This window comes from Podarcis liolepis (assembly GCF_965112155.1).
Source record: "Podarcis liolepis genome assembly, chromosome: 5".
In the NCBI taxonomy this organism is placed as follows: domain Eukaryota; kingdom Metazoa; phylum Chordata; class Lepidosauria; order Squamata; family Lacertidae; genus Podarcis; species Podarcis liolepis.
The window spans coordinates 54,633,441-54,660,524 of record NC_139556.1 but is presented as its reverse complement, the minus strand read 5'-3'; the positions used below and the strand labels follow the sequence as shown (position 1 = coordinate 54,660,524).

At 41.5% G+C, this 27,084-nt stretch overlaps 2 protein-coding genes across 4 annotated transcripts in view; one reads left to right on the top strand and one right to left on the bottom strand.

Moving 5' to 3' along the window:
• Positions 1-14,879, top strand: part of ACSL5 (acyl-CoA synthetase long chain family member 5) — a 37,181-nt gene extending 22,302 nt beyond the window's left edge. For all 3 annotated transcript variants that reach the window (XM_083504828.1, XM_083504827.1, XM_083504826.1), the window contains exons 6-21: positions 211-310; positions 2,493-2,671; positions 4,411-4,443; positions 4,550-4,601; positions 5,772-5,845; positions 5,976-6,053; positions 6,554-6,688; positions 7,062-7,196; positions 7,290-7,385; positions 8,901-8,973; positions 9,616-9,704; positions 9,792-9,908; positions 11,362-11,505; positions 11,803-11,904; positions 13,240-13,311; positions 14,073-14,879. In XM_083504828.1, coding sequence (XP_083360954.1) covers positions 211-310; positions 2,493-2,671; positions 4,411-4,443; positions 4,550-4,601; positions 5,772-5,845; positions 5,976-6,053; positions 6,554-6,688; positions 7,062-7,196; positions 7,290-7,385; positions 8,901-8,973; positions 9,616-9,704; positions 9,792-9,908; positions 11,362-11,505; positions 11,803-11,904; positions 13,240-13,311; positions 14,073-14,210 — 1,617 coding nt within the window. In that variant the 3' untranslated portion in view covers positions 14,211-14,879. The remainder of the gene's footprint in view (positions 1-210; positions 311-2,492; positions 2,672-4,410; positions 4,444-4,549; positions 4,602-5,771; positions 5,846-5,975; positions 6,054-6,553; positions 6,689-7,061; positions 7,197-7,289; positions 7,386-8,900; positions 8,974-9,615; positions 9,705-9,791; positions 9,909-11,361; positions 11,506-11,802; positions 11,905-13,239; positions 13,312-14,072) is intronic.
• Positions 14,880-16,584: 1,705 nt separating this feature from the next.
• On the bottom strand, positions 16,585-26,840 carry ZDHHC6 (zDHHC palmitoyltransferase 6). The gene is made up of 11 exons (XM_083505008.1): positions 26,675-26,840; positions 23,860-24,339; positions 22,793-22,884; positions 22,454-22,613; positions 21,610-21,771; positions 20,554-20,607; positions 19,288-19,455; positions 18,945-18,986; positions 18,370-18,515; positions 18,240-18,280; positions 16,585-17,634 (listed from the first exon to the last, which is right to left on the bottom strand). Exons 2-11 carry the CDS (start codon positions 24,124-24,126, stop codon positions 17,531-17,533), a joined length of 1,236 nt encoding a protein of 411 aa, XP_083361134.1. The 5' UTR covers positions 24,127-24,339; positions 26,675-26,840; the 3' UTR covers positions 16,585-17,530.
• Between the last annotated feature and the right edge of the window lie 244 nt (positions 26,841-27,084).

Genomic DNA, 27,084 nt, shown 5'->3' with positions numbered 1-27,084 from the left:
AAGGGGGGGGGAGGAAAAAACCCCGCAGGAACTCGCAAGACATTTTCGTCTTGCAAAGCAAGCCCATAGGAGATTCGTTTTGCGAAGCACCTCCAAAACGGAAAACTCTTTCGTCTAGCGAGTTTTCCGTCTTGCGAGGCATTCGTCTTGTGGGGCACCACTGTATTGCCACACAATGCTTATGTGTTTTTCCGTTCTTTTCTCCTGTAGTGGGTGATCTCTGAGCTTGCCTGCTACACTTACTCAATGGTTGCAGTTCCCCTTTATGACACTCTGGGACCTGATGCAATTGTGTACGTTATTAACAAAGGTAAGCTGTTTTCTCTGGCCATGAAATACATTCTTCTACTCTTTCTTTATATTGGGGGGCGTGGCATTATTTTCTTGACAAGTGACTACTATAAAGTGAAATTTGGTCCTCAAATAGAGGGACAAAAGTTCCAAGAATTCCCCTCCTATTTGAGTTAATATGACCCAAATTCTTCTTAAAAGGCAGAAATGACTCAGAAAAATTATCCCCTGCTTCGTTAGTCTGGAGAGGGGTAAGTAAAAGACAGGTGTAAAATCTGAGGATGGGGGAGCAGGTAACCCTGTGTCATTAATGGAACTGACCTCTCCTCCTCCTCCTCCTCCTCTGTAATTCCAGTCCTGTTCAATGTGACATAACAATGTTGCTTTGAATAGAGCCAAATGAAAGAGCTTTAGTAGCTGAAGCTCTGTTATGTCAGTACAGCTGTCGGTATGCTGGATCTTTGACTGCAAAAAGCCCTGGAATCCCCGTGAGACAAAGACCTTGCTTAAGTAGAGGAGCAAAGCATTTCTCAACCAACTTAAGTCCCTGATCAGATTTTTGGTCCTTCTCCTTCTTGAGGTGGGGTTTTCTGAGCCTGCCTTTGGAAAACTTCTTCAGGCTGTTTGACAAATAGTCAGAGTTTGCCTCTTAGCAAGATACTTGTGACAGTTTTGAACATAATCTGTCTTCAGAAGACTACGCAGGGGTGGTAACAGGGTATTTATTTCTGTAAAGAGATGAAACAACACAATTGCTTGCAGCTAGTCTCATCTTGGCTTCAAAATGCTAAAATAGAAGACACGCCCCCTTCTATAGTTACACTTATGCTAGCCTAGATGAAAAAAGGCATTATTGAAATGAAAATAGTGGCCATTCAACTCAATTTGCAGACACACACACACAAATACAGGTGAGGATCATACACTCCATTGCTGGTACAGTGGTACCTCGTGTTACATACACTTCAGGTTACATACGCTTCAGGTTAAGAACTTTGCTTCAGGATGAGAACAAAAATCATGCTCTGGCGGCGCGGCAGCAGCAGGAGGCCCCATTAGCTAAAGTGGTGCTTCAGGTTAAGATAGTTTCAGGTTAAGAACGGACCTCCGGAACGAATTAAGTACTTAACCCGAGGTACCACTGTATTTCAGTTACTAAGCTTTGAACTTCCTCAAAGTTTATTTTGCTCACTTCTTTGAAACCAACTTTTTGAATGCAAAGAGCTGCAGCTTCTTTGAATGAAACTCTTGGAAATGTCTGGAGATAAAATCTCTTTCAGTGTTAAAATCACAAATGGAATGAAATACAGCTAGCCGGTGTTTTTACTGCAATTGTTATAAAGCACCCAATGCTTTTCACGAGAGAGAAAGCCACAAGTTTAAAATCCTAACAGGAAACCTTGTTGAGATTAATTCTCCCAGAAGTTATGTCTCTTGGGTAGCAGAATAGTAGTGGACTTTTTGTACTAGTCTGGACAAGTTGGGTGCTCATTTAATTGTACTCCATTAGTATAGTATGACTTCCAATTATAGCAGCTATGATCCAAGCTACACAAACCATGCAATGGTAGCCTTACTTACCGGTAATTAAGTTGCTTGACCTTAGTCGGAAACAACAGTGGAAGATGTTTCCCTTTACTTTCCCCCCACAACAGCTCTTTCCTTTCAGTGAAATGCATGGTGTTGTAGATCATGAAACCTGTAGACAAAAGCTTGCTTTCAAACATACATGATGGATAAAGGAGTAAATGCCCTAAATTCTCCTAGAATCCCAAATGCTCCCTCCCAAAGCAACTGTTTGGGTTAAAGAGACATTTGGCATTTGCATGCAACATGCTTGCTCAAAGTGTTTTTACAAGCTAGTACGAGCGGCAGGAATAATAATAATGGTATAGTATACTTAACGGGCTCTAAAGCCCAATTAAGAGGCCTATACTCCTCACAGTAAATTTAAGTGTCTGTGTCTTGATAGCTCCAGGTGTGGGTTGCAATTAGGCTATCATTTCTTGCAGCTCCCAGAAGCTTCTGGCACACAGAGTGCTTGCGCTCAATGCATTATTTCCGCTTTCCACTTCTTAAATGATTGCCACATGAAATGGGTATGTGGAGATGTCTGCTTCAGCAAGCTGGTGCTGCTTGTGTGTTCTGCGTAACCTGAGTCCAGTGATGGAGGTTGTCAAGTGTTATGTGTGTTCCTTTAGCTGACATTGCTACAGTGATATGTGACAAACCCGAGAAAGCACAAGTGATACTTGAGAACTGTGAACAAAAGAAGACACCAGGACTGAAGATGATAATTCTGATGGATCCTTTTGATGGCACATTAAAGGAAAAAGGAGCTTCCCTGGGAGTTGAAATCTTTTCATTACAAGAAATTGAGGTACAGGGTCCCTTTTGCTTGACAGGTCTACTCTTGAGAGAGGTTAAAGCAGGCTTCCTCAACCTCGGCCCTCCAGATGTTTTTGGCCTACAACTCCTATGATCCCTAGGCTAGCAGGACCAGTGGTCAGGGATGATGGGAATTGTAGTCTCAAAACATGTGGATGTCTGAGGTTGAGGAAGCCTGGGTTAAACCTTCTAGAAACTGCAAGTATGTATGTTCATCATTGTGACATCTTTTGGGATTTGGCTTTGAGTACATGCTTAAATAGTATCCCTTTGAGTAAATTTACTCAATCTCCCATTCCATGTGGGAACTGAATCTTCTGAAAAGTGTTGAGCAACTTCACTGAGTGGATATTAAAGCATGGCCATAGTATTCCTCCCAAAGCTGCAGATTCTAATCAAATTGCTTGGTATCTTGCCCTTCTGTTTTCACATGTAGTTTGTTTGGAGAGGAACAAACCATGAGCGCTGGTAGGCAAATAACATGAAATGAACCTTTGGTTGGTTTGTTCCCCAGCATGCCAAAGGATAAAGGGGGAGAAGCACACCAGGGACTGAGTAGCTGCTTGTTTATATAAAACAATAGTACAAAATAAACTATGGTTCAATGCAGTGATGGGAAACCTCAGGCACAGGGGCCAGATATGGCCATCCAGACCTTTCCATCTAGTCCTCAGGACTCTTCTTAGAACTGTCCTTAGCCACACCCTATACCAGTCATGCTTTGCATTCTCCTTGAATATTTTTGCCTGGATGGAATGTGTCCTTTAATCCCAACACCACTTCCTGCTTGCTTGGGTTGAGAGGTATGTGTGTGAGTGAATAAACTAGGTGAGATTACACATTTCATATGCTACCTACAGTTGTCTGTGGTCCTTGGGATGCAAAAGGCTCCCCATCCTTGGTTTAATGTGCCATGCAAACTTGGTCATTGACAATTGTTGGGACTGTGGCTTGGCTGGACAGCGGTGTACGTGTTGGGCAGGTTATCTTTGCCACAATATTCATATTTCAGTTTCACCAGTGATTCTGGCCTTGCACAACTTCCAATGTGGTCTCCAGTCCTCTTTCAATTTTTTATCCTTAATACTCATGCTGATCCTTCTATTCTTGGCCTTTTCTGTGCCATTTTTTTTAAAAAAACCTGCTATAAGTGTGTATCAATAAATAGCAGTTCCTATAATCTATTACGTCCATACATTGCACATACATTGCATTCCAGAGTAGAATTCTTTTTTCTTTCTCTAAATACATTTTTGTAAACCTTGAAAAACCAGGCACCAAACTTAAGCAGAAAAAACAGTGGAATTGTTCATAACATAAATTGATTGTTCTGTGTCCTGGGGTCTTAGGACAGACAAAAGGTGGGAGGTGTGTGTGTGTGTGCGTGCAGATTTGTTTTTTTTTAAAACACACACCATCTTGAGGGAATTAAAAGATGAATTTTCAGCTAAATACATGCTCTTTTTCTCCCTCTGCCCATTCTCAAGCCTTGTCTTAATATGTAAAGTGCTATAGCTGCTTAGCTATTGTTGGGATTTCTTTATGCAATCATAAATGCTACAAATGGCTCTTGTCTATCTAGATTAATCTCAATTTACATCCAGACCATCACTTCATACTCCCCCCCCACTTCAGAACATCTACTTCTTGAGCTACCCTGTAATAGTTGTCCACCACAACTGCCCCATTCTTAGTGACACTGCTTAATTGCTCTTGCTTGTTTTCCTACAGATGCTAGGAAAACACAACTTCAGCAGACCAGTTGTAAGTACGCATCCTTTATTTTACTCAACCAATGAGGTCTATTTACTACCATGTGTGATTTTAAAAGCTTGAACCCATTTTGGACTCAATTGTTATCTTATTTCAGCCTCCCAAGCCAGAAGATCTTGCCATAGTCTGTTTCACCAGTGGAACAACAGGTAAATAACTTGGTAGAACATCAATAGGCACCATCTTTTGTGACAAAAGGGACAAACGCTAATCCCATTTTTAGATTTTAAGACTCACCTCAAATGTTGGAGATAATGGAGCCCATCCAATTACTGAAACAAAAAAACCCCCCAAAAAGCTCCAGCCATAACCACTCATGCCAGAAGCATTTGAGGGGTTTTCATACAAATCCTTGTATTTATGCCATGTAATATGTTCCTGCCAACCTAGCAGTTTGAAAGCACATCAAAGTGCAAGTAGATAAATAGGTACCGCTCTGGCGGGAAAGTAAACGGCGTTTCCATGCATTACTAAACTGCTGCCAGAAGCGGTTTAGTCATGCTGGCCACATGACCTGGAAGCTATACGCTGGCTCCCTCGGCCAATAAAGCGAGATGAGCGCCGCAACCCCAGAGTCTGTCACGGCTGGACCTAATGGTCAGGGGTCCCTTTACCTTTACCTTAATATGTTCCTGATGTGTTTTAGTATGCAAAGAACTCCTGTTGGTTTTTCTTTTTATTGCTTCATGCTGCCTGAACGCGAACTTCAGTTTCACAGGGTGAAATTTGGACTCTTCTCAAGGAATGTGGAGAGGGGGCAACGATCAATTTCTGTGTCCTCCTTGATACTATTACAGGGAGGAAGAGACACAAATCCTATTAAAACTGATGGTATTGAGGTGAAACTGTTGACAGCTCTTCGTAGAATAAGACTGCCACACAATTTGGGAGGGAAGCAAGGAAAGAGAAGTAGCACTTAACATCATTTTGAAGATTTCCCACTGGGCCTTCAAAAATGGTTATTTGATGCAGAAATTCAGGGGGCACTTGACTCTACACCTCTTATTCTGATAGAAAGATTGCATGCTATCTGTAATAGCTAAAACTGGCCTGGTTAGAAGTATTGCATGCCTCTCTCAAAAAGAAATTATAGGGGTAGATTTTTATGCTGCATTTTATGATTTTTAAACCATGAAGTTGTGTTTTTTAAGCTGCTTTGAGTACACACTTAGTAAAAAAGGGCAGCCCATACTTTTTAAAATAATAATAATGAAAGGAGTGTTCTTGTTTCATGGTGTTCAGGTTGCCTGAAACAGTGTGTAGTTCAGCTCTTAAATTCCTGGTTTGAGCTACAAATTTGTTTGTTTTTATGTGTGTAGGTAACCCTAAAGGAGCCATGCTAACACATGAAAGTATTGTTGCCAATGCTGCTGCGTTCATGAAGACTATAGAAGTAAGTGACCATATGCATAGGCCAAGCTAACTATTTAGGTTGGTCAGGCCGCCAACAATCAAACTCTACATTTTTGCATGTTTGTAGAACTGGAGCATCATTGTGACACCGCCTGCTTCTTTTCTTACAGATGACAAGTCCTTGTGTGCCATCGGATGTATCGCTGTCATACCTTCCTCTAGCTCACATGTTTGAGAGAGTAGTGCAGGTAAAACCCTTTTCTAAGTTCTTCTTGCCACTCGGAGCAACTGTGTGGTGCTTCTTGGGTCTCTTCAAAAGGTTAAACAGTGGCACGTGAGTGGCTTAGCCACTGGCTGGCTCTGTAAGCAACCCATCTGGCAAAAGGATTGTGGTCCTTCCTGCTTAATGTGACAACAAGGTGTGCTTGTATATCATGATAAATGTTGCAAGCAAGATCTTGAGGTGTGGAGTGTGTGTGTGTGTGTGTGTGTGTGTACACACATGGAAACACCTCTGTAAACACCTCTGTAAACAGTTTACAGCAATACATTTTTATGTTCTGTAAAAGCTTTTCTTTAATTAAGCTTTTAATTAAATAAATACCCTGTGTTCACAAAGATCAATGAATGGAGGCAACTGACATCTAGATGTTTTAATGGGCAGAGGTTCAACTGGCAGATTGGGAGTGGGGTCTCAATCCTAGTACCTTTTGCAGTATATTCAAGGTCTTCCATGGTTACTTTTTAGACCGTAATGTACAGCAATGGAGCAAAAGTGGGGTTCTTCCAAGGAGATATTAGATTTCTAACTGATGACATGAAAACTTTGAAGCCGACTATCTTCCCAGTGGTGCCAAGACTGCTCAACAGGATCTATGACAAGGTAAACATTGTACCTAATATAAAGCTGCCTCCGCTTGAATCCTGTTAAGTACAATTGCAACTTGGGTATATTGTGCTTCTATTTAAATTTTCCATAGAATAGTTTGATTACAATCCTTGTACCCTCCCAAGTTCCCACGCCACCAAATCCTGAAACCAGAAATGGCAAGCTCACCCCAAAATGCCACAGGGCTTTCTCCTAAACTCTCCCATGTCCCATCATGGCTTTAAAATCCATCTTAAGGTTAGGGGGCATAATGGCTGGATGTTTGGGAAGGGCAGAGAAATGGGGTCGCGAGAAATGAAGAGGTTAGCTCTGGAGTCACTGGATGCCCACATCCCCTTTAGTAGTACAGTGCCCTGATTTCTTGCAGATTCAAAGTGGTGCCCAAACAAACCTCAAGCAGTTATTGCTCAAAGTTGCTGTAGCCAGGAAGCATGCTGAAGTGAAGCAAGGCATTATCCGAAACACCAGCATCTGGGACAAGCTAGTCTTCAATAAAGTTCAGGTATGTGCTCCCCTTTTTAGACTTCAGAACCAATGCCACGATACCTTTCGCGGGGGTGCCTGTGCTTACATTCTTCTCTTCCCTTCTCCACAGGAAATCTTGGGTGGGAAGGTGCGAATCGTAGTCACTGGAGCTGCCCCCATATCTTCACCTGTCCTAACGTTCCTCAGAGCAGCCTTTGGGTGTCAGGTAAGGGCAAAGCCCCCATGGCTTTCTCCACCCCACCCCAAGGAAGCAAATGAGTTAGCTTGAAGGTTCTGTTAGTGGCATCTGATAAATGAAAAGTGCTGCCGTTGGTTGGGCGATGAAGTGATATTGGAAGGTCAGCCATGAATGTAGTTGTGGACTGTGCAAATTTTGTGGTAACCTGCTCTTTATCAAATATTTTAGTGCCGGAGAAGGGCAACCATGGAATAAAAATAACAAAGAAGGCAATATACAAAAAATGAGAGAATACATGAAAACAAGTTCAAAAATAACAAGCACATTAACACGTCTTCATAAATAAATAAACAAAATGGAACAATTCATTTGCCTACAAAATATACACTCACTATTAAAATCAAAATTATGGAAACTATTCCATAATTTCCATAATTTTGATTTTAATAGTGAGTGTATATTTTGTAGGCAAAATTATGGAAACACTTTGGAAAAAGTTCCAACCTTATCAGATTGGCAGTGCAAATTACTGGAATATGTGGAAATGGTGCAATTGACTAACAGACTAAGAGGTAATACAAGACAATCATTGATTCAAAAATGGGATATGTAAGAGATCTATAGAATACGAAACAAGCAAAAAGGTACTAATTGTTGTAAGAAAGTATTAAAGTACAGAAAGGGTAAGGTAATAAGTACATTTATCACCAGAAAGGCTATATGCATTGGGAAATGATAGGAAGTCACAGGTGGCGCTGTGATTTAAACTACTGTGCCGCTTGGACTTGCCGATTAGAAGGTTGGCAGTTCAAGGCCCCGCAGCGGGGTGAGCTCCTGCTGTTCGGTCCCAGCTCCTGCCAACATAGCAGTTTGAAAGCACGCAGAGCAAGTAGATAAATAGGTATCTCTCCAGCAGGAAGGTAAACGGCATTTCCGTGCACTGCTCTGCTTTCAGTGTTCCGTTGCACCAGAAGCTGCTTAGTCATGCTGGCCACATGACCCAGAAATACTGTCTGTGGACAAACGCTGGCTCCCTCGGCCTGTAAAGCGCAACCTCAGAGTCGTTCGCGACTGGACTTAACTGTCAGGGGTCCCTTTACCTTTACCTTTACCTTCATCACCAGAAAGGTTAAATGCATCGGGAAATGATAGGAAGTCTATTCTATGTCAGCAAAAAAGAGATTGCATAAATTTAATTTAAATTTAATTTTTGTAAACATATATAAGATTATTAGTACATGATAGTTTTCATATTTGTATATTGTGTATGTTATCTATGAATTTCATTGAAGTATTTAAACTGGGGGGGGGGAGGGGAGGAATTATGGAAACATTTCACAAATAATCCAGTCTTATAGGCTCCACTTCTGAGCAACGCCCCTAGGAAGTACCACCGACCTCAGTGGATCTCTGTCATGACAGAACTTGCCTTGTTCATTGAATTGTTCATGTAGACTCCACGTTGTCATAAAACAAACCCATCAAAAACTGGAACTGGAACTAAAGGGCACCATCTAATTAAATATTTGTCTTCCAAAACAGATCTTTGAAGCATATGGCCAAACGGAGTGCACAGGTGGCTGCACATTTTCATTGCCGGGAGACTGGACGACTGGTATGCTTTCTTAAAATTCCGAGTGTGGCTGAAGACTATGACTTGGGCTTCAGTTGGCTTATAGTAGCATATAATAGATGGCCAGCATGAGTTAAAGAAACATCTTATGATGGGCAAGGTAGTATTGGATGAGTTGTATCTTCTGTGTTTGTGTGGGCCAGGGGGAGATGGGAGCTTTCCTTTGGCTTCTCTGGCTGCTTTGCAGTTCATCCGGCTGCTTTCTTCTTTCTATGTAACTGATCACATAACTATGGGGGGGAGGGCAACAGGTTTTTTGCTTTCTTGTATTTAAATATGACTTATCCTTCCATTTACTAGCAGAATGGGCTATACTGGCAAGACGAGTTAGACTTAAGACAACTTCTAATCTGATTATTCAGAGCTTGCTTTTTTGCTGTGGAAGTGGGAGAGACTTTTATAACTGTTTAGGCTATAAAAGGTGATTATGGAAGTTAACAGTTACTTCGATATGTAAGTGGTAGCAATAAGGAATGGGTTGATACGACAACAGCCACTTTTTGCCCTTCTTCATATGCACCTCCATGGAATTTTGGCGATTTTAAACAGCTGCCAAGACAGGTAAAGAAGGGAAAATTGTACCGAGAAAAAAACTAAATTTTCTGCATGGGTGTTCTTCTTTAGGTCACGTCGGACCCCCCCTAGCTTGCAACGTTGTAAAACTTGACGATGTTGCTGAAATGAACTACTTTGCAGCTAACGGTGAAGGGGAGGTAAGCTCCTTTTTGTGATGTAGCAGTCTGTGAGCTGAAGTTTAAAATAGATGGGGTCTAACACCTATTTTTGTGTGCCTTCTATAGATTTGCATTAAGGGGCCAAATGTATTCAAGGGTTACTTGAAGGATCCTGAGAAAACTGATGAAGCTATTGACCGAGATGGGTGGCTTCATACTGGGGACATTGGGAAATGGATGCCGGTAAGTTGGTGGTCACTGAGGCAGCTTGCTGACTACTTTGCACAGAACAGTATGCTGGCTAATTCCAGGTTGCACCATTTGGAATTCTGATGCAACTAACCCACTTCCAACAAAATGAAATTGTGGACTAAAATATGCTGGAATGTGAGATAACAATTGCTTGACATGACATCCTATAACCTCCCCACAAACATACAGTGGTACCTCGGGTTACAGATGCTTCAGGTTACAGACTCCGCTAACCCAGAAATAGTACCTCGGGTTAAGAACTTTGCTTCAGGATGAGAACAGAAATTGTGCAGCAGCAGCAGGAGGCCCCATAAGCTAAAGTGGTCCCTCAGGTTAAGAACAGTTTCAGGTTAAGAACACACCTCCAAAACGAATTAAGTTCCTAACCCGATGTACCATTGTACATGGATGAATTCTCAATAAAACATATAATCATAGAATCATAGAATCATAGAATCATAGAGTTGGAACAGACCACAAGGGCCATCGAGTCCAACCCCCTGCCAAGCAGGAAAACAGATTATCTAGAAGTGGCCTCTGTTTTGGTCTCCAAGTTTTTCTGCATCTGGCTGTAGAGAATGGCTCCTAGATCCTAGAAAGGATACTTGAAAGTGTTTAAAATGATATTTGCAGTAATTATTCCCTTGCAAAGATAAGGAAGTTGTTGCTGCAAAGCTTGGCACTCAAACACAATCTGATGTATAAAATAAGATAAACTTCACAGTGACTCTCGATATGTTGCAGCAGTAAGCATTCCCCATTATATCTTTCAAATAGCAAGATAAATTAATGCACCCCAAAGTGTGCATTCTACTACAAGTTGTGAAATTGGTGGTGGAGAATACAGCCCGAGGACATGCTTTCTTGCATATAGTGCACTGTGGATTAGGGGAGATGAGGCACTAAGGACTCTCCCAAAAGCTACTGATTGGGTTTGTTATCAATGCACCATTCAAAGATTGAATTACTGAATATGGCACCAATGCATTATTTTTAAAGCATTCTACATTTACATAATGCATTTTAAACCCTATATCACTTTAAGCAGTCATGGCTTTCCACAAAGATTTCTGGGAGCAGTGGTTTGTTATGGGGGCCAAAAGTTGTTAGGAGATCCCAATTCCCCTCAAATATCTGCAATTCCCAGAGTTCTCTGTGAAGAAGGATTGATCATTAAAGCACTCTGGGAATTTTAGGCCAGTGTGGTGTAGTGGTTAGTGTGTGGGACTAGGAGCTGAGAGGCCAGAATCCAAATCGCCACTCTGCCATGAAGCTTACTGGGCGAATCACTGCCTCTCAGCCTAACCTACCTCACAGGGTTGTTGTGGAAATTAAATAAAGAGTGGGAGGACCATGTACATGAATTTGAGCTCTTCGGAGAAAAATATGGGATATAGATAGATTTCTATTCCTGTCTCCAAACTCGTTTTTGTACTTTCTGCAGAGTGGTGCATTGAAGATAATTGACAGAAAAAAGAACATCTTCAAGCTAGCTCAAGGAGAATATATTGCACCTGAAAAGATTGAAAACATCTACCTCAGAAGTGCCCCTGTAGCACAGGTCTTTGTGCATGGAGATAGCCTACAGGTAAGTGTGCCCTGTTCAGAGCTGTATCTTCAGCCACTGTGCTAACTAGTTTCTAGGGCCAGACAGTTCTATCAAAATGGTCAAGACACACACTGCTGCTGAGATGGGTGACTTGTAGGGACATAATGAAGGCCTAACAGATTGCATGATCATAGAAGCTGACTTCTTTATAGTATGACATGACCATTGAGATTCAAAGGAACTCAATGTGCCCAAGTGGAAATCTTTGGGAACGAATACATACAACACACCAACACCCATTTTTTTCTGGAGTTTGAATGTTCATTCTTCCTACAGTCATTCTTGGTGAGTGTGGTGGTTCCTGATCCAGAGACCCTTCCAGACTTTGCAGCAAAGTTGGGAGTTAAAGGTTCATTTGAGGAACTCTGCAAAAATACAGTAAGTGCCTTTCTCTCACTTTGTGAAGATCCAAGTTACTGAAGATAAAAGTTCATTCGGTGAACTTGAAGGGGAAATTGTCTGATTGTAAACTGGATTTCAGAGATCGATAATGAAAGAGCCAGTTTGCTTCTTGACTCTCACTTGGTGTTTGGATATGCAGTTTTGCATGCGGTGATATATGAGTCTTTTGTGCCATAGCACATAAACTTGTAAATATCTGCTTCCTGCTAAAATTATTAATGTATACCCAATCCTACAATACAGCCTACTAAACTAGATTTAAGCAAGGTAGCTTTTAAACCAAGATGGGAGGAAATTGGATATGTGATTAGAACAGTTATTCTAAATTGTGTGTTGGAAACCTAGGCTTGTATTGTGGGTTAAGTGAGAGGAGCAGGCAATTATTATAATTACTTGTCACTGCAGTGAAAGTTTTTACTTTAGCAGCATTTTCATGTCTGAACTTGCATGTTAACTTCATATGTATCTTGAGTGTGCTGTTTGATTAGAAAGTTGTGCTAATAAAACTCCCCATGTTCAAGCTTAACTCACACATTTGCTGAGGTGTGAACAACTGTGTGTTAAGAAATAGACAGCAATCCTGGAAGTGAATTTTGTGTGAGTTCAGTATTTAATTCACATATAACCTCTCCCTTTGAGGTTTTTTAAAAGGCTTTTGAGGCAATAGTCCTTGTTTCTATTTTTTGTTCACAATACTTGCTAAGTGCATGGCTCTGTGAGGGTCTCTTCCCACTCCACCACCAAGCCACACAAATTCCTTAAGAATTAAACTGCTTTATGGTGTCAGGCTTTAACAACCAGCGGATTGGGCAGCTGTGGGTGGGAAAGAATGTGTGTTTGAGGTCTATACATTTCTCTCAGATTTCTAAAATCTAGTGCCTTCCTTAGCCTGAATGCACAGAACTGAACTCATTAAAATTCCAAGAAACACTTTCTAGCACAATGTGAGATTTGGCTCCTGAAAAATACTCCTGGAGAACAAATGTGAATTCATTCCATAAAGTTAAGATTCATAGAAAGGGAAAACCATTGGCTAAAAAGATTAAACGATCATGCTGACTGGGATATAGGGGTGACTTACACCAGTAACCTGCTTCTGGAAGTCTCTGTTCTTCACCGTGTTGCTACCATATATAGGTTAGTTACTGGTAAACATAAATCTGTTAAGATATTATGGGACTACTTGCATCGTTTCCAGGTCTGAAATGGGTTTGCATTTATGTAGTCTTAGTCTCTAAAGGCATTAAGATAAACTTATAAGTTTTTCAAACCCGCTGGTTTAAATCCTACCAATATATTTTCTGTTTCTAGGTAGTGAAGAAAGCTATCCTGTCAGACATAACCAGGTTGGGGAAAGAAGCTGGCCTCAAGTCATTTGAACAAGTGAGTATGTAGTTTGTTCAAGGCTATTGCTGTTATGTGGCTTCAAAGAGAATGAACTCTTAACGCAGAACTCCAGAAGTAGAGAGACGGGTTTGTGCATACTCTGTGTTGGAAAGAAGCTTGAATACATAAAACGGGTTATAAAAAGATTTAAATCAGCACCATGGTGTTTCCATAGTGCTCTGCCCTTACCCCTTTACAAAAGGAATTGAGTGTCTGTCATAGATACTGGAGGAATAAGTTGGTCTTAAATCTCCGGACTTCTGTAAATGTGGAAATTTGTAAAAGTGAAAATTATAAATAAATAAGTCTCTGGACTTCCAAGAGGTTTCAAAGGTATCTTGTCATTCTGGGACATGTAGTTCAGATTTCTATCTCAAACTTTGATCTCTGACAAGTCCAGAGATCTGCTGCAATGCCTCTATTGATGTGGGGGAGGCATCCAACAGCCAAGATTATCACACCAGAAATCTGCATGATACGCTCCATACTGTAACAAATGGTTATAGCACTTTGCTCCTAAGCAAAGGGGCACTTGGTGTGTTGTGAAATGGTGGCTGTCAACAACTAGCTCTTTTGATACAAAAACAAAATAGGGGTGGGGGCCTGTTTGAGGAAATACTACAGACTTCCTCGACCCCAAGGGCTTGAGAGTATAGCTTCTCAAAGGAAACAAGGGAACCTTGGTATAAGGCAAACTGTCCTACCTCAGACAAATGCATGAGGCACGATTATGACAAAAATATTGTCTCCACAACCAGGTGAAAGATCTCTACCTCCATCCAGAGATGCTCACAGTTGAAAATGGACTGTTGACCCCAACACTGAAGGCAAAGAGAGCAGAAGTATCCAAATTCTTCAGAAGTCAAATTGATGCCATCTATGCTGCTAATATGTAGTTAGGGGGCAGGGAGCCTCAGCTAATTGTATTTACAGTGAACTGTGAAAGCACTTGGTAGGCCCTAAACAGCTGAAAAATGAAGGACCTGAATCAACTAAGTGTCCTTTTCTCTTTAAAGAAAAACATGTTTGGCTAAGATAGCAACTAGTTGTGGTGAATCTTGTGTAATATACTACGTTGTTCAAAAGGAAGATGCCAGACTTGTATTCAGAGCGAAGTTGCCTTCCTGCCTCAGTGACTACTGTTGTCCCTTGTGATTTGTATAAATCTAAATGAAATGGGAAGAACTTGATGATAGTTGCCGTATGTGGAAGATAGTATGGGAAAGTAAGACGTCTCCTAAAATTATTGATGATTCTAACGGCCATAATGAGATTGTATAGGACCAGTATGCTTAAACACTAACTTAATCTAATCTTATTGAAAGGCTCTGCCCCATGTAATATAGTCTTGATTTGTACAGTCATTTACTCTAGCTTTGTATATGCTTTTGGAGAAAAAGCCATGAATGCCATCCTTCTGTGATGGGTGCTCAAATGCCTCATTGGCAATAAATGTCCTTAATGCCTATTTTTTAAAGTCTGGGTATCCAAATTCCGCTAAGGCGCAAACTATTCCTGCTGGCTGAAAATGTATGTGAAAAATAAACTGATAGCACTTTCTGAAATTTGTCTCTTTTGACTTAGTACATCTTGTACCTCTCTGCATTCCATGAAGGTAAATATCCATTTCTCAATACGTGGAAGGATACTTCCCTTAAGCATGTATAAAATCTATTCCAAATTTAAGGGTTGGTTGTTTTTTTTAGGGAGGGGGACATCTTGGATTTTCAAGACTGGTGCCTCATTTCCTATACAGATTTAAGTTGCCCTTAATGTCAAAGGGCATGGTTATTAATCTGACCTTGGCTCTTACTGGTTACAAGTGCTCCAGCTCTCTTTGCAACTCCAAAAGCAAAGTGCTCAAAGATGGTTTCAGGGACAGGACTGTAGATGAGTAACTAGAGTACCTTTGATCTGTTGCAGCAGACTAGTAACAGTAGCCTGTGGTGAGGAGAAATACAGGCATTAAACACAGCATACAAATGGGGGCCGGAGGATATAGAGGCGAGATCTGTCAGGGATGCTTTGCAACTTTTCCTATCAAAGCACCTCTTTCCCACCAAATCAGAGCTATTTGTCTATATTCTTTGAAGTATCATTGATCCTCTTCGCCATCAGTAGGGCTGCTTCATTATCTTAGTGGGTTTTCTTCTTGGTACAGTAGATGCTGCATTTGCTTTTGCCTAGCGTTGAGCACATAGGATTTGCTACAGTCGTAATCCAGTCTTTATAAAAACCCACAACTATCTGGCTTCTCTTGTATCAAGAGTTTGGTTCTGGTTTTCAGACTTCACAGAAATACTGGTTTCTAAATATGTGATAGGTGCTCATTGCATTAAATCGCTCATTTAACCTGAAGATCAAAATAACACTGAGAAAACTAGTGTCTACACCTGTATAGCAGCTCTCATGATTCTACATGCTTAGACTACACGGCTAAGCAGGGCTTTCAGAACCTGAACTGATGTCAACCAAATTTAGTCCAGCAGCATCTAGAAATTCTACAAGTATGACATGAGAAATGAGCAATAATTTTTGGTTGGGTAATATTAGTAGGTGATCTGGGAAGGATATTTAATTTGCGGGGGGTTGCCATAAAATCCAACCTGCCATTAAAATTATTGAGGGGAGGGGGTTGAACCAATTTGGAGCAGGAACTGTTGGGAAATGAAACTAAGGAGCTGGTTTGGATGATATATCTGGGGTGGTTTGAAAGAGAAGTGCCAAGTATTTCAGATGAGGGACAAAAGCCTGTAACTGCAAGTTTGCACATGCTAATTTATATTTACAGATCTTTAGAATGTGAATATTACAGAAGAGTGCTGGGTGTTGTCTTCGAAGTCCTTAGTGGCTCTCAGAATTTGGCTGCTTGCAGGACCACCTTCTACCATGGCTGCAAAGAAAAAGTTTTAAGTGTGTTTTAAGTGCGATACACAATGTGACACTAGATGGTGATGGCGAGCCTTATGGAAAATTCAATGTATTTTTTAAAACTTTTTTTTTATATAAAAAAAGGATTTTCAGAATGTTTTTTATATGTGTGTAGATACACCCATGTGAATCTGCTGGGACTTTACAACCTTCACTGGAGGTCCTTCTGTTTCTCCCACCATTTGATGTTAGAAGGGGCACTGAGAGCCTTTTCAGTTGTTGCACCCTGTGCTTAGAATGCCCCCCCCCAAGAAGCGCCACTAGTATAAACTTTCTTTTTGACACCAGAGAATAGTTTAGTTGTCCAAACATTACAACATCTTATAAAAATGGCTGTCATTGTTGTTCAGTTGGCTTTTATTGGCGTTGCTGTTTCTCCATGCATTTTATTGCTTTGATTACCGTATTTTAACTGTAACCTGTCCTATGCTGAGGGGCAGCTAACAAATTTCGCGAAAAAAATTAACACCCGTGGCCTATGAGAAAGAAGTTCAGACAACCAGAGGATTTGGCATAGGAAAGAGAAAAAAAAGGAGGTCCTGAGTTAAGACTACCTGCTTTAACATAGATGAACAAATGACCCATTGTTAGTTAATTCTCATCAACATACATCCTATTAAAGTCAATTTTCACGTCATTCAGCCATCAGTGCAAACAGGAATAACTTAATGAAGGTACTACACATGCAATGTGGTATTGTGTCTTTAGGCTCACGACAAATATACAACTTTCTCTTTACTACAAAAATTTACTGCAAAAATTCTCCAGCAATTTAGCAGTAAGCTCACCTGCCACTATGCACCATAGAATAATAATACATACATAATACATGTGTGTGTGATTCTGGGGGGGGGGGGAAATGCACATGATTTCAAAATTTAAAATAATCCTAGATATCAAATCTTTTACCAGCATTGGCGGTCACTACACCAAATGTTTCCCCCCGCTTCCAAGGTGGGGGTGAAAGGCCAATGGAATGTAATATAAAACAAGATACTTTTAAGTGAGCAGTACTAAAATTAAATACAAAGGAAAACAGGTCAAATGTTCTGTCCTGCAAAGTTTTAATATCAAAAGGCATTAATGGAATGGCTTTCTCCATTTTATAAATGGCAAAAAGTACTTAAGATTATGGCACTAGGGGAGCCATCCTTGTGAGCACTCACACATACAAAAACACTTTGCTATAGATTTATGAACTGAACAATGTACAGAACATTTCAAGTAAAAGGACAGTGGTCCAAAAAGGAACCTTTCCATTTCCAAAAGCAAGGCAGGGAAAGGGTTATCTTGTTTTCTTCTCCTTGTCCGACGGCTGATCTGTTTCAGAATCATACAGGCATTTCTCTACGCACCTCCTTGGAAACCAGCCTCTGATTCTGTTGCCATCTAGCAGTGAGAGAAAACAGCAGAAGTTAGCCATAAAACATAGCATTTCCCAGGCATCTTTACTTCCCTACCTCCCCAAATCATTGCAGAACAGGGGGAGCCAAATGGGGTACTCTCCAGGTGATGTCGGCTGTTCTCTAAATGACAGAGGCCAAGCAATCTCTAACCAAAATAACACACTTGTCAGTTTATGGACAAGCAGTTAATATTCTGCTGAAATCTAGCCTAGATATGGTGTCAGCAGATGGGTGGTGAGCACATTGCTCTTGTTTGGGTCACTAGTAGATGCTGTGTCGATCTGATTCTCCTTTTCTGCAGGTTTTACATGCTGTTTGCAAGCTACTCTTAGGTTATCTTCAGAAGGCCTTGCCCTTAGAACTCGAGAATATGAATGCCTCATGTTTAGATAAATGTTTAATTTTTAATTGTATCCGACCCCCACATCTATTTCTCCAACCAGGGCCTGGTTCTGTTTCACACTGGTTCTGTTGCGTTTGGAAGCATTGAAAAGTAATGAATTTGGAAAATCAGTTTTGGATTAAATTGTAAGATTGAAATGAAACACTGTAGTTTAAAAAGTGTAATGCACACAAATGCAAAATTACCATCAGTTGCCGAGTCAATTTTGTCTCCATACATCCAGTGTCTGAAAGAGAATGAATAAATTAATCGGTAAGACTGTTCACCCCAGGATTATCTTTCAACGGAACTTTGAATAACAAAGTGAGTACTAACTTCAAGCCTCTGGTGGCTAAAATCTGATCCCCTTTGCGAAGCGAAATTCTTGGTTCTTCAGTGCATGGAGTCGTGATGAACGTCCTCAAGCCTTTGGTAAGAGGGCAACAGGCACCACTGTAGTCTTCTATTGCTTGGTACCGCACCTGAAGGTTTTGTCAGATTCTGTTAAAAATGCATTTCTTGATGCTACTTGCTGACTACAAAGTGCCTTATCCATGCTGAAAATGAGACATGAGCTCAGACTTCTGTTTCCGACTGGTGTTGTTCCTACTAGGGAACCACAGGAGTAGTCAACTAAAAAAAAGATTGTGGGAGACTTGGAGGCCACAAAAAACTTTGGGGGGCCTGGAAAGTCCATGAGTTAGTTACCCCTCCTGTACAATATACACTTATGCTTTATTCTGTAAGGAGACTATCACATGCCTAGCAAAAATGCTTCCCCAAAATATCACTGAAAACTAACTTCAAAATCCCATTATCTTACATTTAAAAAAATTATATTAATATATTAATTCAGCCCAGGCAGATTTCAGTGCAATATGCTAAAACACCAGCAGTGCAGACATACTTACACTTCTCACTCGCTTGTCTGCTTTTTGTTTCAGTTGCTCTATCTGCAAAAGAATACGTATAGGAGAATTAAGACTGGCCCAGTTCTGTGGCATTTTTGCTGGAATCATTAAATGGGTTGGAGATTGTTAACTTCCTGCTCTGAATGTATACTGAGGCATGTGGGGTTTTCTTTAGGGATTTACATTTTCTCCCCCCCCCCCCCCGTTGTTATCACTGTTAAACTGCTTTGAGTGTCTTTGGGGAAATAGACAGATAGCATTTCACTGGAGTACAATTTCTCAGCTTTCAGTATAGTTAAGTTAATCTCATAGTGGGGGGAGGAGATGAAGAATAGTAGCTTACAGTCAAACTGTACTGATGGCAGCCTTCCTTTGTGAGCCACTCCAAGCCATCACCCTCTGGGTTTCCAGACCATGTGAACACTTGCTTGAAGTTGTTCCACTTGCTTCCCAGGTCATACGGAAAAATAAAGGTCTCTCTTGTTTGGTAATATTGGATGCGGTCTTTGGCCTGCAAGTACAATGCGACAATAAAATCCTAAAGCTAGTTGTAGGCACAGCCTAGGGATTGTATGTACTTTAATATATAAGAAGCAGAAGAGAGTGAACGGTGGCTCATTTGCCTCAGAAGAAATCATGCGCAACTCCCAATGAAATGGACAGTGACCAGAAATAGAATTAAAAGGAGCTAGCACCCAGTGTACTTGTCAGGTGGAGGAAAAAAAGAGAAACCCAGTACTCAAAATTACATGCCAGGACATGGATAGCCTTCCACATATTGTGAACTCTTACAGCCTCAAATATCATGCCAGTGGTCTGGGATGATGTAAATTATAGACCAGTAACATGTGGTTTGCTACTCCTGTACTCAGGCAAAAGGAACCTATGAGGAGTCAGAAGCATCACTACAATTTGCAGGGTCCTAAGGTAAGAGGCTGGCGGATTTAAGAACCAGAGGCAAGGAGCTATGATATATAAGTATCTAGGCAAATAAGCTTTTTAAGACTTTGTATTTTTAAGACCAAAAATAGATTATTATTATAGGTTGAGGTTCTTTATATAATGATGTAGAGATTAAATGAATCAACTTTTGCCCAGAGAGATGGCTGTGGAATTTTATGTGAAGTATCAAAAATGAGCATTTTTAAAAGACGTAATAATAAGAAAATTTCCATTTCAAAATTGCTTCCATTTCAGTATAACACTAACTTTGATTTTACTAATTTGAGTTGCTTTTGTAAACTACAAATGTTTCACATTTGTACATCTTGAACAAATATTATCTAATACAAGTAAGCATTAAATTCTTTATATTATACTGACCTCTAGTGATACAGTCACAGTGAGTATTAAAAGACTATTTCCAGTTTCTGGAGCTGCTGCTCACTTTATTGTCTGGATACACAACACATATACAGTATTGCTTAAGTGTGGGAAACACTCATCAATTCAGTGGAAGAAGTAGCCTTGTCTTTATGGATCTTTATGGAGGGAAGCATCTGCAAAGGTTTCCCTCCATTCAATTAAAAGGGGGGGGGGATCTTTCTCAGCTGACCAAGCAGCTCTAATGCAAAATATATTTTTAAAATGCATCAGAACGAAACCCTACCTTTTCTTCAATCCATGATTCTATTGAAGTTTTGTTTCTTAAAATGACTTTCAACTGAAAAAGAAAAGGAGAGAGATTTATCTGCAGAAGTGTATCAAACCAAAATCACTTAACAGGGTCTGCATTCAGGACCCTACAGAGAAACCTTTTTGTGAATTATATTCCTTCATTTATGTGGGATATCTCTAGATCGCTCTTTCTTCAAAAAAGCTCAGAGCAATGTACATCAAAATAACACAAGGAATATAACAGTATATATAATGTAACATTGCCATATATGTAGGTATTTGGGCTATAGTGATTTGCCATACCTACATTGCTTCTGAGGAGTAAACATTCTATTATCAGATTACAAAAACCTGTGCAAATAAAAATACTGTCAGGTGACATCTGAAAGCCATCAATGAGGGAGACAGACAAACAAACAACTCAGGTGAGATTATTCCAGATGTGGGGCCTACCAAGTAAATCATGGTGGAACCACAAGTTGAGCCTTCCACCCCCTGCTTGATCTTAAGGATGAAATGTTTCATCATCAGAATAGCCATAGAGAAAAAGCAACTTTCTAAAAGCTCAACCAGTTAAGACTACTCTCTGAATTGTTCACCTCTATAGCCATGGTTGGGAACCTCTATCACGTGGGTCTAACTAGGCCCAGGAGGGGTCTGAATCAGGCATGTGACTGTTTTCCCAAACCACTCTGACCTGCCCAACACTTGTGGGGTGGGGATTGTAATGATGCGACTGGGATGGGCTGCACTACTTAGCTGCCCCTCCGGAATTCCCAAGTATGACTGATGAAGCCCATCAGAGCCGATCAGCTGATGAGTGCTGACAGCGAGCTTGCTGAATGAGTGCTGTCCGCCTTGATCAGCTGATTGGCAATGACACACACCTTTAAAGGAGCTCATCTCAGCACCAAAAGATGACCCAGAAGACACAATGATTTGCAATATAACAAGGCTTAAAGAATGTCCCCCCCCCCCATCATGGGTTGGTGTCCTACCAAAATCTCAGAGATTTCAGCCACTTTGTAAGAAAAACCATCAGACTCACCTGGATAACAAACAACATACCAACAGCTATAGTTGTTCCCAGTGCCAGCCCCAAAGCAAATAAAGATGCAGCAAATGCAGACAACCCAAATGGGATGATTGGGCGGGGGTCTCTTCTGGCGGCACTCATATCAATCTTGACAGAACTCCAGCCAAAGGATACCTATGAAAGGAAACCAAGAACGGCAATTCAGGCAAATTGCTGACTGAAGAAGCAAACAGTAGGAATCTTTCCTCTGCATGACAGTATTTTGGCAGTGCCTCAAAACTCACTGAGAAATTTTACTACACGCCTAAGCAAGTTGAGCATCTCAGAAATTATGTCTTGCCTGAAGAACATATTTGGTGCGGTCCCCATTTTAAAAAAGACAACCCAAGCTTGAACAGATGGCACACACGCTATTTTGTGCTAAGTACCACTGGGGGAATCTCCCAAACTCAGAAAGAACTTTTGAATGCACTGATTACATTACAAAGTCTCTCTCTTATTAATATGCTTTGGTTTGCTCTCCTTTTCTACTCAAGCTTAATTTATTAATTGCTTTCAAACATTCTCAGTATTAAGCTGTGCCTGTGAGATTATTTGCAGATAAGCAGAAAAGCCAACTTGTGGTCAGAAAAAAATAAAGAGGACACAGTCTAGACATGGGACAAAGCAAAAGTCACATGTTTACGAAGAGACAGCAGCAGTACTGGTGCCAGGATGGCATGCATTTGATCACACGACAAATGACACCTGTTATATCTGCAGATGTAAAACACGGTAGGGTTAAAGAGGGATGGAGCACCTATATTTCCAGACGTTAATTAACTCAATTCTGTAGATGTCAAGAGCTTTTTCTTACCCTGTTATAAAGCTGAGTGTACATGGTCATGACAAAAATGAAAGCAGCATGGATACATCCAAGAGGGGCTAGCAGAAGAAAGAGAGTGAAGGAGGCATGATTCTGAAACCCACAGCAGTTATTGATCCAGGGACAGTGATGGTCCATCTTCATCACACACCTAAGAAGCAATCCAAGTTTAATAGTCCTGTTCAACAAACACACCACCAGCCAGTCCTTCCTACTCCCAATCACTAAAGCTTAATTAGTGGCCACTTCCAACCCCATTTTTAGCAGATCTGGGTATTATACGATTATTAACCGAGCACTTGAACAATATACAAACATAAGCAGTTGTACCTGTTACACTTTCGGCAGTGATGAGAGCGGGGAGCCTTGTAAGACTGGCATATTTTACAGTACTGTAGATACATGCAGTCCTGAGAGTTTTCCTCGAAAACAGAAAAAAGAAGGCAAATAAGGAGCAAGTCTCTAACGTATAGTCTACACTTTCTTTTGCTATTCTGTCTGGGTGTAGCTTCCTCTCTAATTGGGTTGAGCAGTCATGAGATGGCAATCTCAACCTTTACCCATAAAATCCCCCTGCACTACCAACTTTGCAGGAGAATTCAGTATATTATATTCATTTGCATAATTAAGCACCAATCCCCACAAGTATTAACATTTCCACTTGTGCTATGGGGCGCCAGAAATTTACAGAAGATAAAACCGAAATTCCTAGGCCAGCAGTGGGAAACCTGTGGCCCTACAGATGTTGCTTGACTCCATCTCCCACCAATCCTGGGCAGCATGACCAATGGTGGGTGAATGATGGGTACTGTAGTCCTGTAGGATCTGGAGAACCAAAGGTTCCTGTCCTAGGCATTAGTCCTGTTGTTGTTTTCCCCAACATCTTTCTTCCTTTGCAGTCCTAGTAAGTAAATACACATTAAATTAGGCTGCATGTCTCACTTTGGTCAACAGGACTTATTTACAAGGAAGCCACCAGAAACGGAACCTGTTTCTAAACCATCTTGTTCCAAGGAAAGAAGATTTTGAACGTTCCCCTTAGAAGAGAGTAATCTGACTGGCAGCTAATGCACAGTCAGTACACCTTGTCACCTGGAGGCAATTTTTACTCACCAGAGGCCACCAGGTGATCACTGAATTTGACTTCACATATGTGGTGCTGATTTCATACTCAACAAACATTGCTCAAGATGGTGACTGAGTTATCGGTGAGTTTCCTATGGTGCTCTGCGAAAATTCAGCTCCCATCTTGACCCGATTCTACAGATCATAAAACTAGGTCCAGAGATCCTGTTCTAGGCTAGGATCTGGTAGGTTTGGGAAGGAGGCTGTGATCACACACACACACACACACACACACAAAGTGAAGGGTTAAAAAAGATATCTCATTTGCTTACTGGTTTCCATCCAAAGGGAACGTATCCAGGCCCAATAAACATGGCATTGAAGTAATTGTAGAGAATCATAACAGTCCAATTGATGAGCATGATGAAGTTGATACTTCCTCCTGTTGTATCCAAAGGCCAGTACCACAGAACAGCATCGATCATAGCCATGGCAGAACATATTGCTATTACACTGAGAGCTATGATGGGGCCCCAGTGGCACAGTCGCTTCAGTTCATGGAGATTTTCAAACCTGATAACTGAACAAAGCATTCCCATTTTGCAACAACGTGAATTCCTATTTCAGGTGGTTCCTTTCAGGTATATGTTTCCACTTGTCATAAGTTTTCATCTCTATAGCAATGGTTACATGTCCAAATAGCAAGTGCAAAGTAGCTGGAGTTAAGCCATTTGCGGTTATCTGGTAGACTCATCAGGTGCAGAAGTTCTTCAGCATGAGTGTCTGAAGGAAAGGCTGCCTCTACCACACACCTAAACAGAGGGAGAAAAAGTAAACAATAGTAATAACAATACTTTCAAAGATAAATTATTTGGATTAGAAACAAAAACAGCTTGACAAATGTAGCGCTGCTTCTCACACAGGCTCAGTTCAGACATAACAATATCAGACCAATAACCCACAGTTTATTGGCTTGAAAATGAGCCATGTGTCCTTCAGACTTCGTCCTTGTGCCCTTCATTCCCTCTTCTGCTTATTGCCCAGCTCTCAGATTGTTAAAAAGCACCATTTAACATGAAATCTGATTCATCTATGGAATAAAACAGTCACAAGCTATGATACTGCTTTTGGTTGGGGGGGGGGGGGAAACCAAACCAGACAATAGCCGTCCTGTCTATTCTGACCCATCTGGTATACACAAAAACAGCTGTTTATTTAAGGAAATGAGGCACAATTATTTCACTAAGCAGACAGAACAATCTTCCTGTTTCTGAGTTACTCGTCTCAGCCTGTTCTTGAAAGCATAAGGAACTCATCTTGCTGTATCCTCAGTACTTCTTGGCAAGGATTCCAAGAAACGTGACACTAGAATCATGTGTCCGATGGGGCTATCTTTCTTCAAAGGGATTTTGAGACTCTGGTAGTTTGTGATGTGACCGTGGGTTCAGCTTTTCAAAGAAAAGATTTGGTAGCACATACCCCTTGAAGGTGCTTAAACAGCTATTTGGATTTCAGCCACTGCTTCCAGTCCATTCAGCTAGTTATGTTTTCCTCTTGGTAATGTACAATGAAAGAATAAGGTGTCCATCAGGCACCTGTACATTTAAAGTGATTTTGCATTATAACAGATGAGAGCGAAACAGCAGAGGCAACATTCAGCCTGTCATTAAATATAATCAATGTATGGAACACACACTATTTCTTTTGCACAAGTTAAATACTAAATAACCAAACTGCTTAACAGAGTGATTTATTTATTTGTGGCCTTTGCACACAAATTGTGAAAGTTAAACTTCTTTTAAGCCCCAATTGCCTACTGGCAAATATATTGTTGTATTTTGTTACAGGATATTGCTGACTTCCAGTCAGTTAACAGAAGAGACCAAGAAACTATTACAACTCTACATCAGTTACATCTGAATCACATAATCTACCTACTTCAGGGAGTTACTCAACTTTAGGTGGCGCTTCCACAACAGAGAGGGTGAGGCTTGCCCAGAGCAGGTAGTTCTTACAATTTTTCCCTAACAACATATGAACAGCTATGAGAAATTTGGGGAATACTTATTGTGGACCTTGATGTGGAAAATGTCCTCATAACTTGCTGCTACTATGTCTGCTCCCACATTCTGCTTGGCCTCCGGACTATCACGTTGCCTTGGTCTTTTCGTAGAAGTATCGAATCCACCCTTAGAAGCTTGCAGAATTTTTGGCTTCCAATAGTCAATTTCACCATTCCACTTGGCAGTATGAAAACACTAAAGGAGAAGCTACTTAGTTTCAGGCCAAGGGCCTGGAACACAAAATAAAGGGAAATGTGACAAAGCTGCCCCCATTCTAGCTTACTAGCACTGAACTGCGCAGCGAAGGAGAGAAGTCTGTAAAATGCTGGAGAAGGAGAATTTATTACTTAAACCTCGCCCATCTGGCCGGGCCTCCCCAGCAACTCTGGGCGGCTCCCAACAGAAAATTAAAAACACAATAAAACATCAAACATTGAAAACTTCCCTAAACAGGGCTGCCTTCAGATCAAGCAATGTGATGTGAGGAGCACAAACACAAAACTTTCTGCAAATAATTAAAAAAGGAAATCCTACTTAAGAAAGCCACTGGATGGTTTCTTTAAGCCGTCAGAGGCTTTTTTTTTCCAGGGCTTGTTGCCATGGCGTTGGTCTCTCCATGAGAACTCTCTAATAAAACCCAAATAAACGGCTAATAATTAAATGCATCCCTGAAATACGCGGCCAGAGAAAAGAGGGAGCAGGTCTTGCACCCGCTAACTAGGGCCTCTCGGCATTTCGGTCTCTTAGAGGATGCGCAACAGGCAGCAGTTCCACAGGTGAAACGGCAGAGGAAGGAAAAGCGCTATCTGTTGGGTGCCTGCCTGCCTGTCTGGCAGCAATCGAAGACCCAGAAAGAAAGAGGCGGAAACCTCATGGCCAAAGCTGGAGAGGAGGAAGGGGTCGAAAGGAAGCCAGGAGAGCGGGGCGAAGGCAGGTCGCGACGCAGCCGCTCCTCCGCCCCGCCCTCCTGCTCTCCCCAGGGGCTGAAAGGGATTCCTCTGGGATTCCTTGGCAGAAGAGAACGAGGAGGGTCGGGTGGCTCCGCGGCCGCCCTTCCCGCCCGGGGCAGAACAAGGCGCCTTACCCGCGCAGGGCGAGGGTCACTCCAGCCAGAGGCTCCGCCGCGTCCTCCCGAGACGGCGCCCGCCAGCCATGCCCCGCGCGCCGCCTCCGCTTGCTCGCTCCCTCGCTTGCTCCGCGCGGCCACTTCCCCGGGGCACCTTGGTAGGACCCGGACGGATAACCCTCCGCTTCCGCCCTCACTCCGTCGCGCCCTCACCTACCTGGCAGGTGCGCTCGGAAATATGTCCCTCAAATACAAGCGGCGCACATTTTCCGTGCCGTCGGGATAAACGGGATCCGCCGTTCTGTGCGGGGAGCGAGCAAGTTGAGCTCTCTGCCCATGCTCGGACTAACTTGCGAGGCCGATTCAGCCCGCCGCCTGATTTAAGAGGCTTCTAATTTTAGAAGCCGAGCAGCTTCTTTGCCAGGAGA

What these genes read in the sequence shown, in the direction of transcription:
- ZDHHC6 (XM_083505008.1), bottom strand. Translation starts at nt 24,126, where the DNA reads ATGGGAATGCTTTGTTCAGTTATCAGGTTTGAAAATCTCCATGAACTG. An exon ending in CACTGCCGAAAGTGTAACAG is followed by an intron (nt 22,614 to 22,792) that starts GTACAACTGCTT and finishes ATTGCTTCTTAG; the next exon opens with GTGTGTGATGAAGATGGACC. An exon ending in TTAGCCACCAGAGGCTTGAA is followed by an intron (nt 18,281 to 18,369) that starts GTTAGTACTCAC and finishes ATTCTCTTTCAG; the next exon opens with ACACTGGATGTATGGAGACA.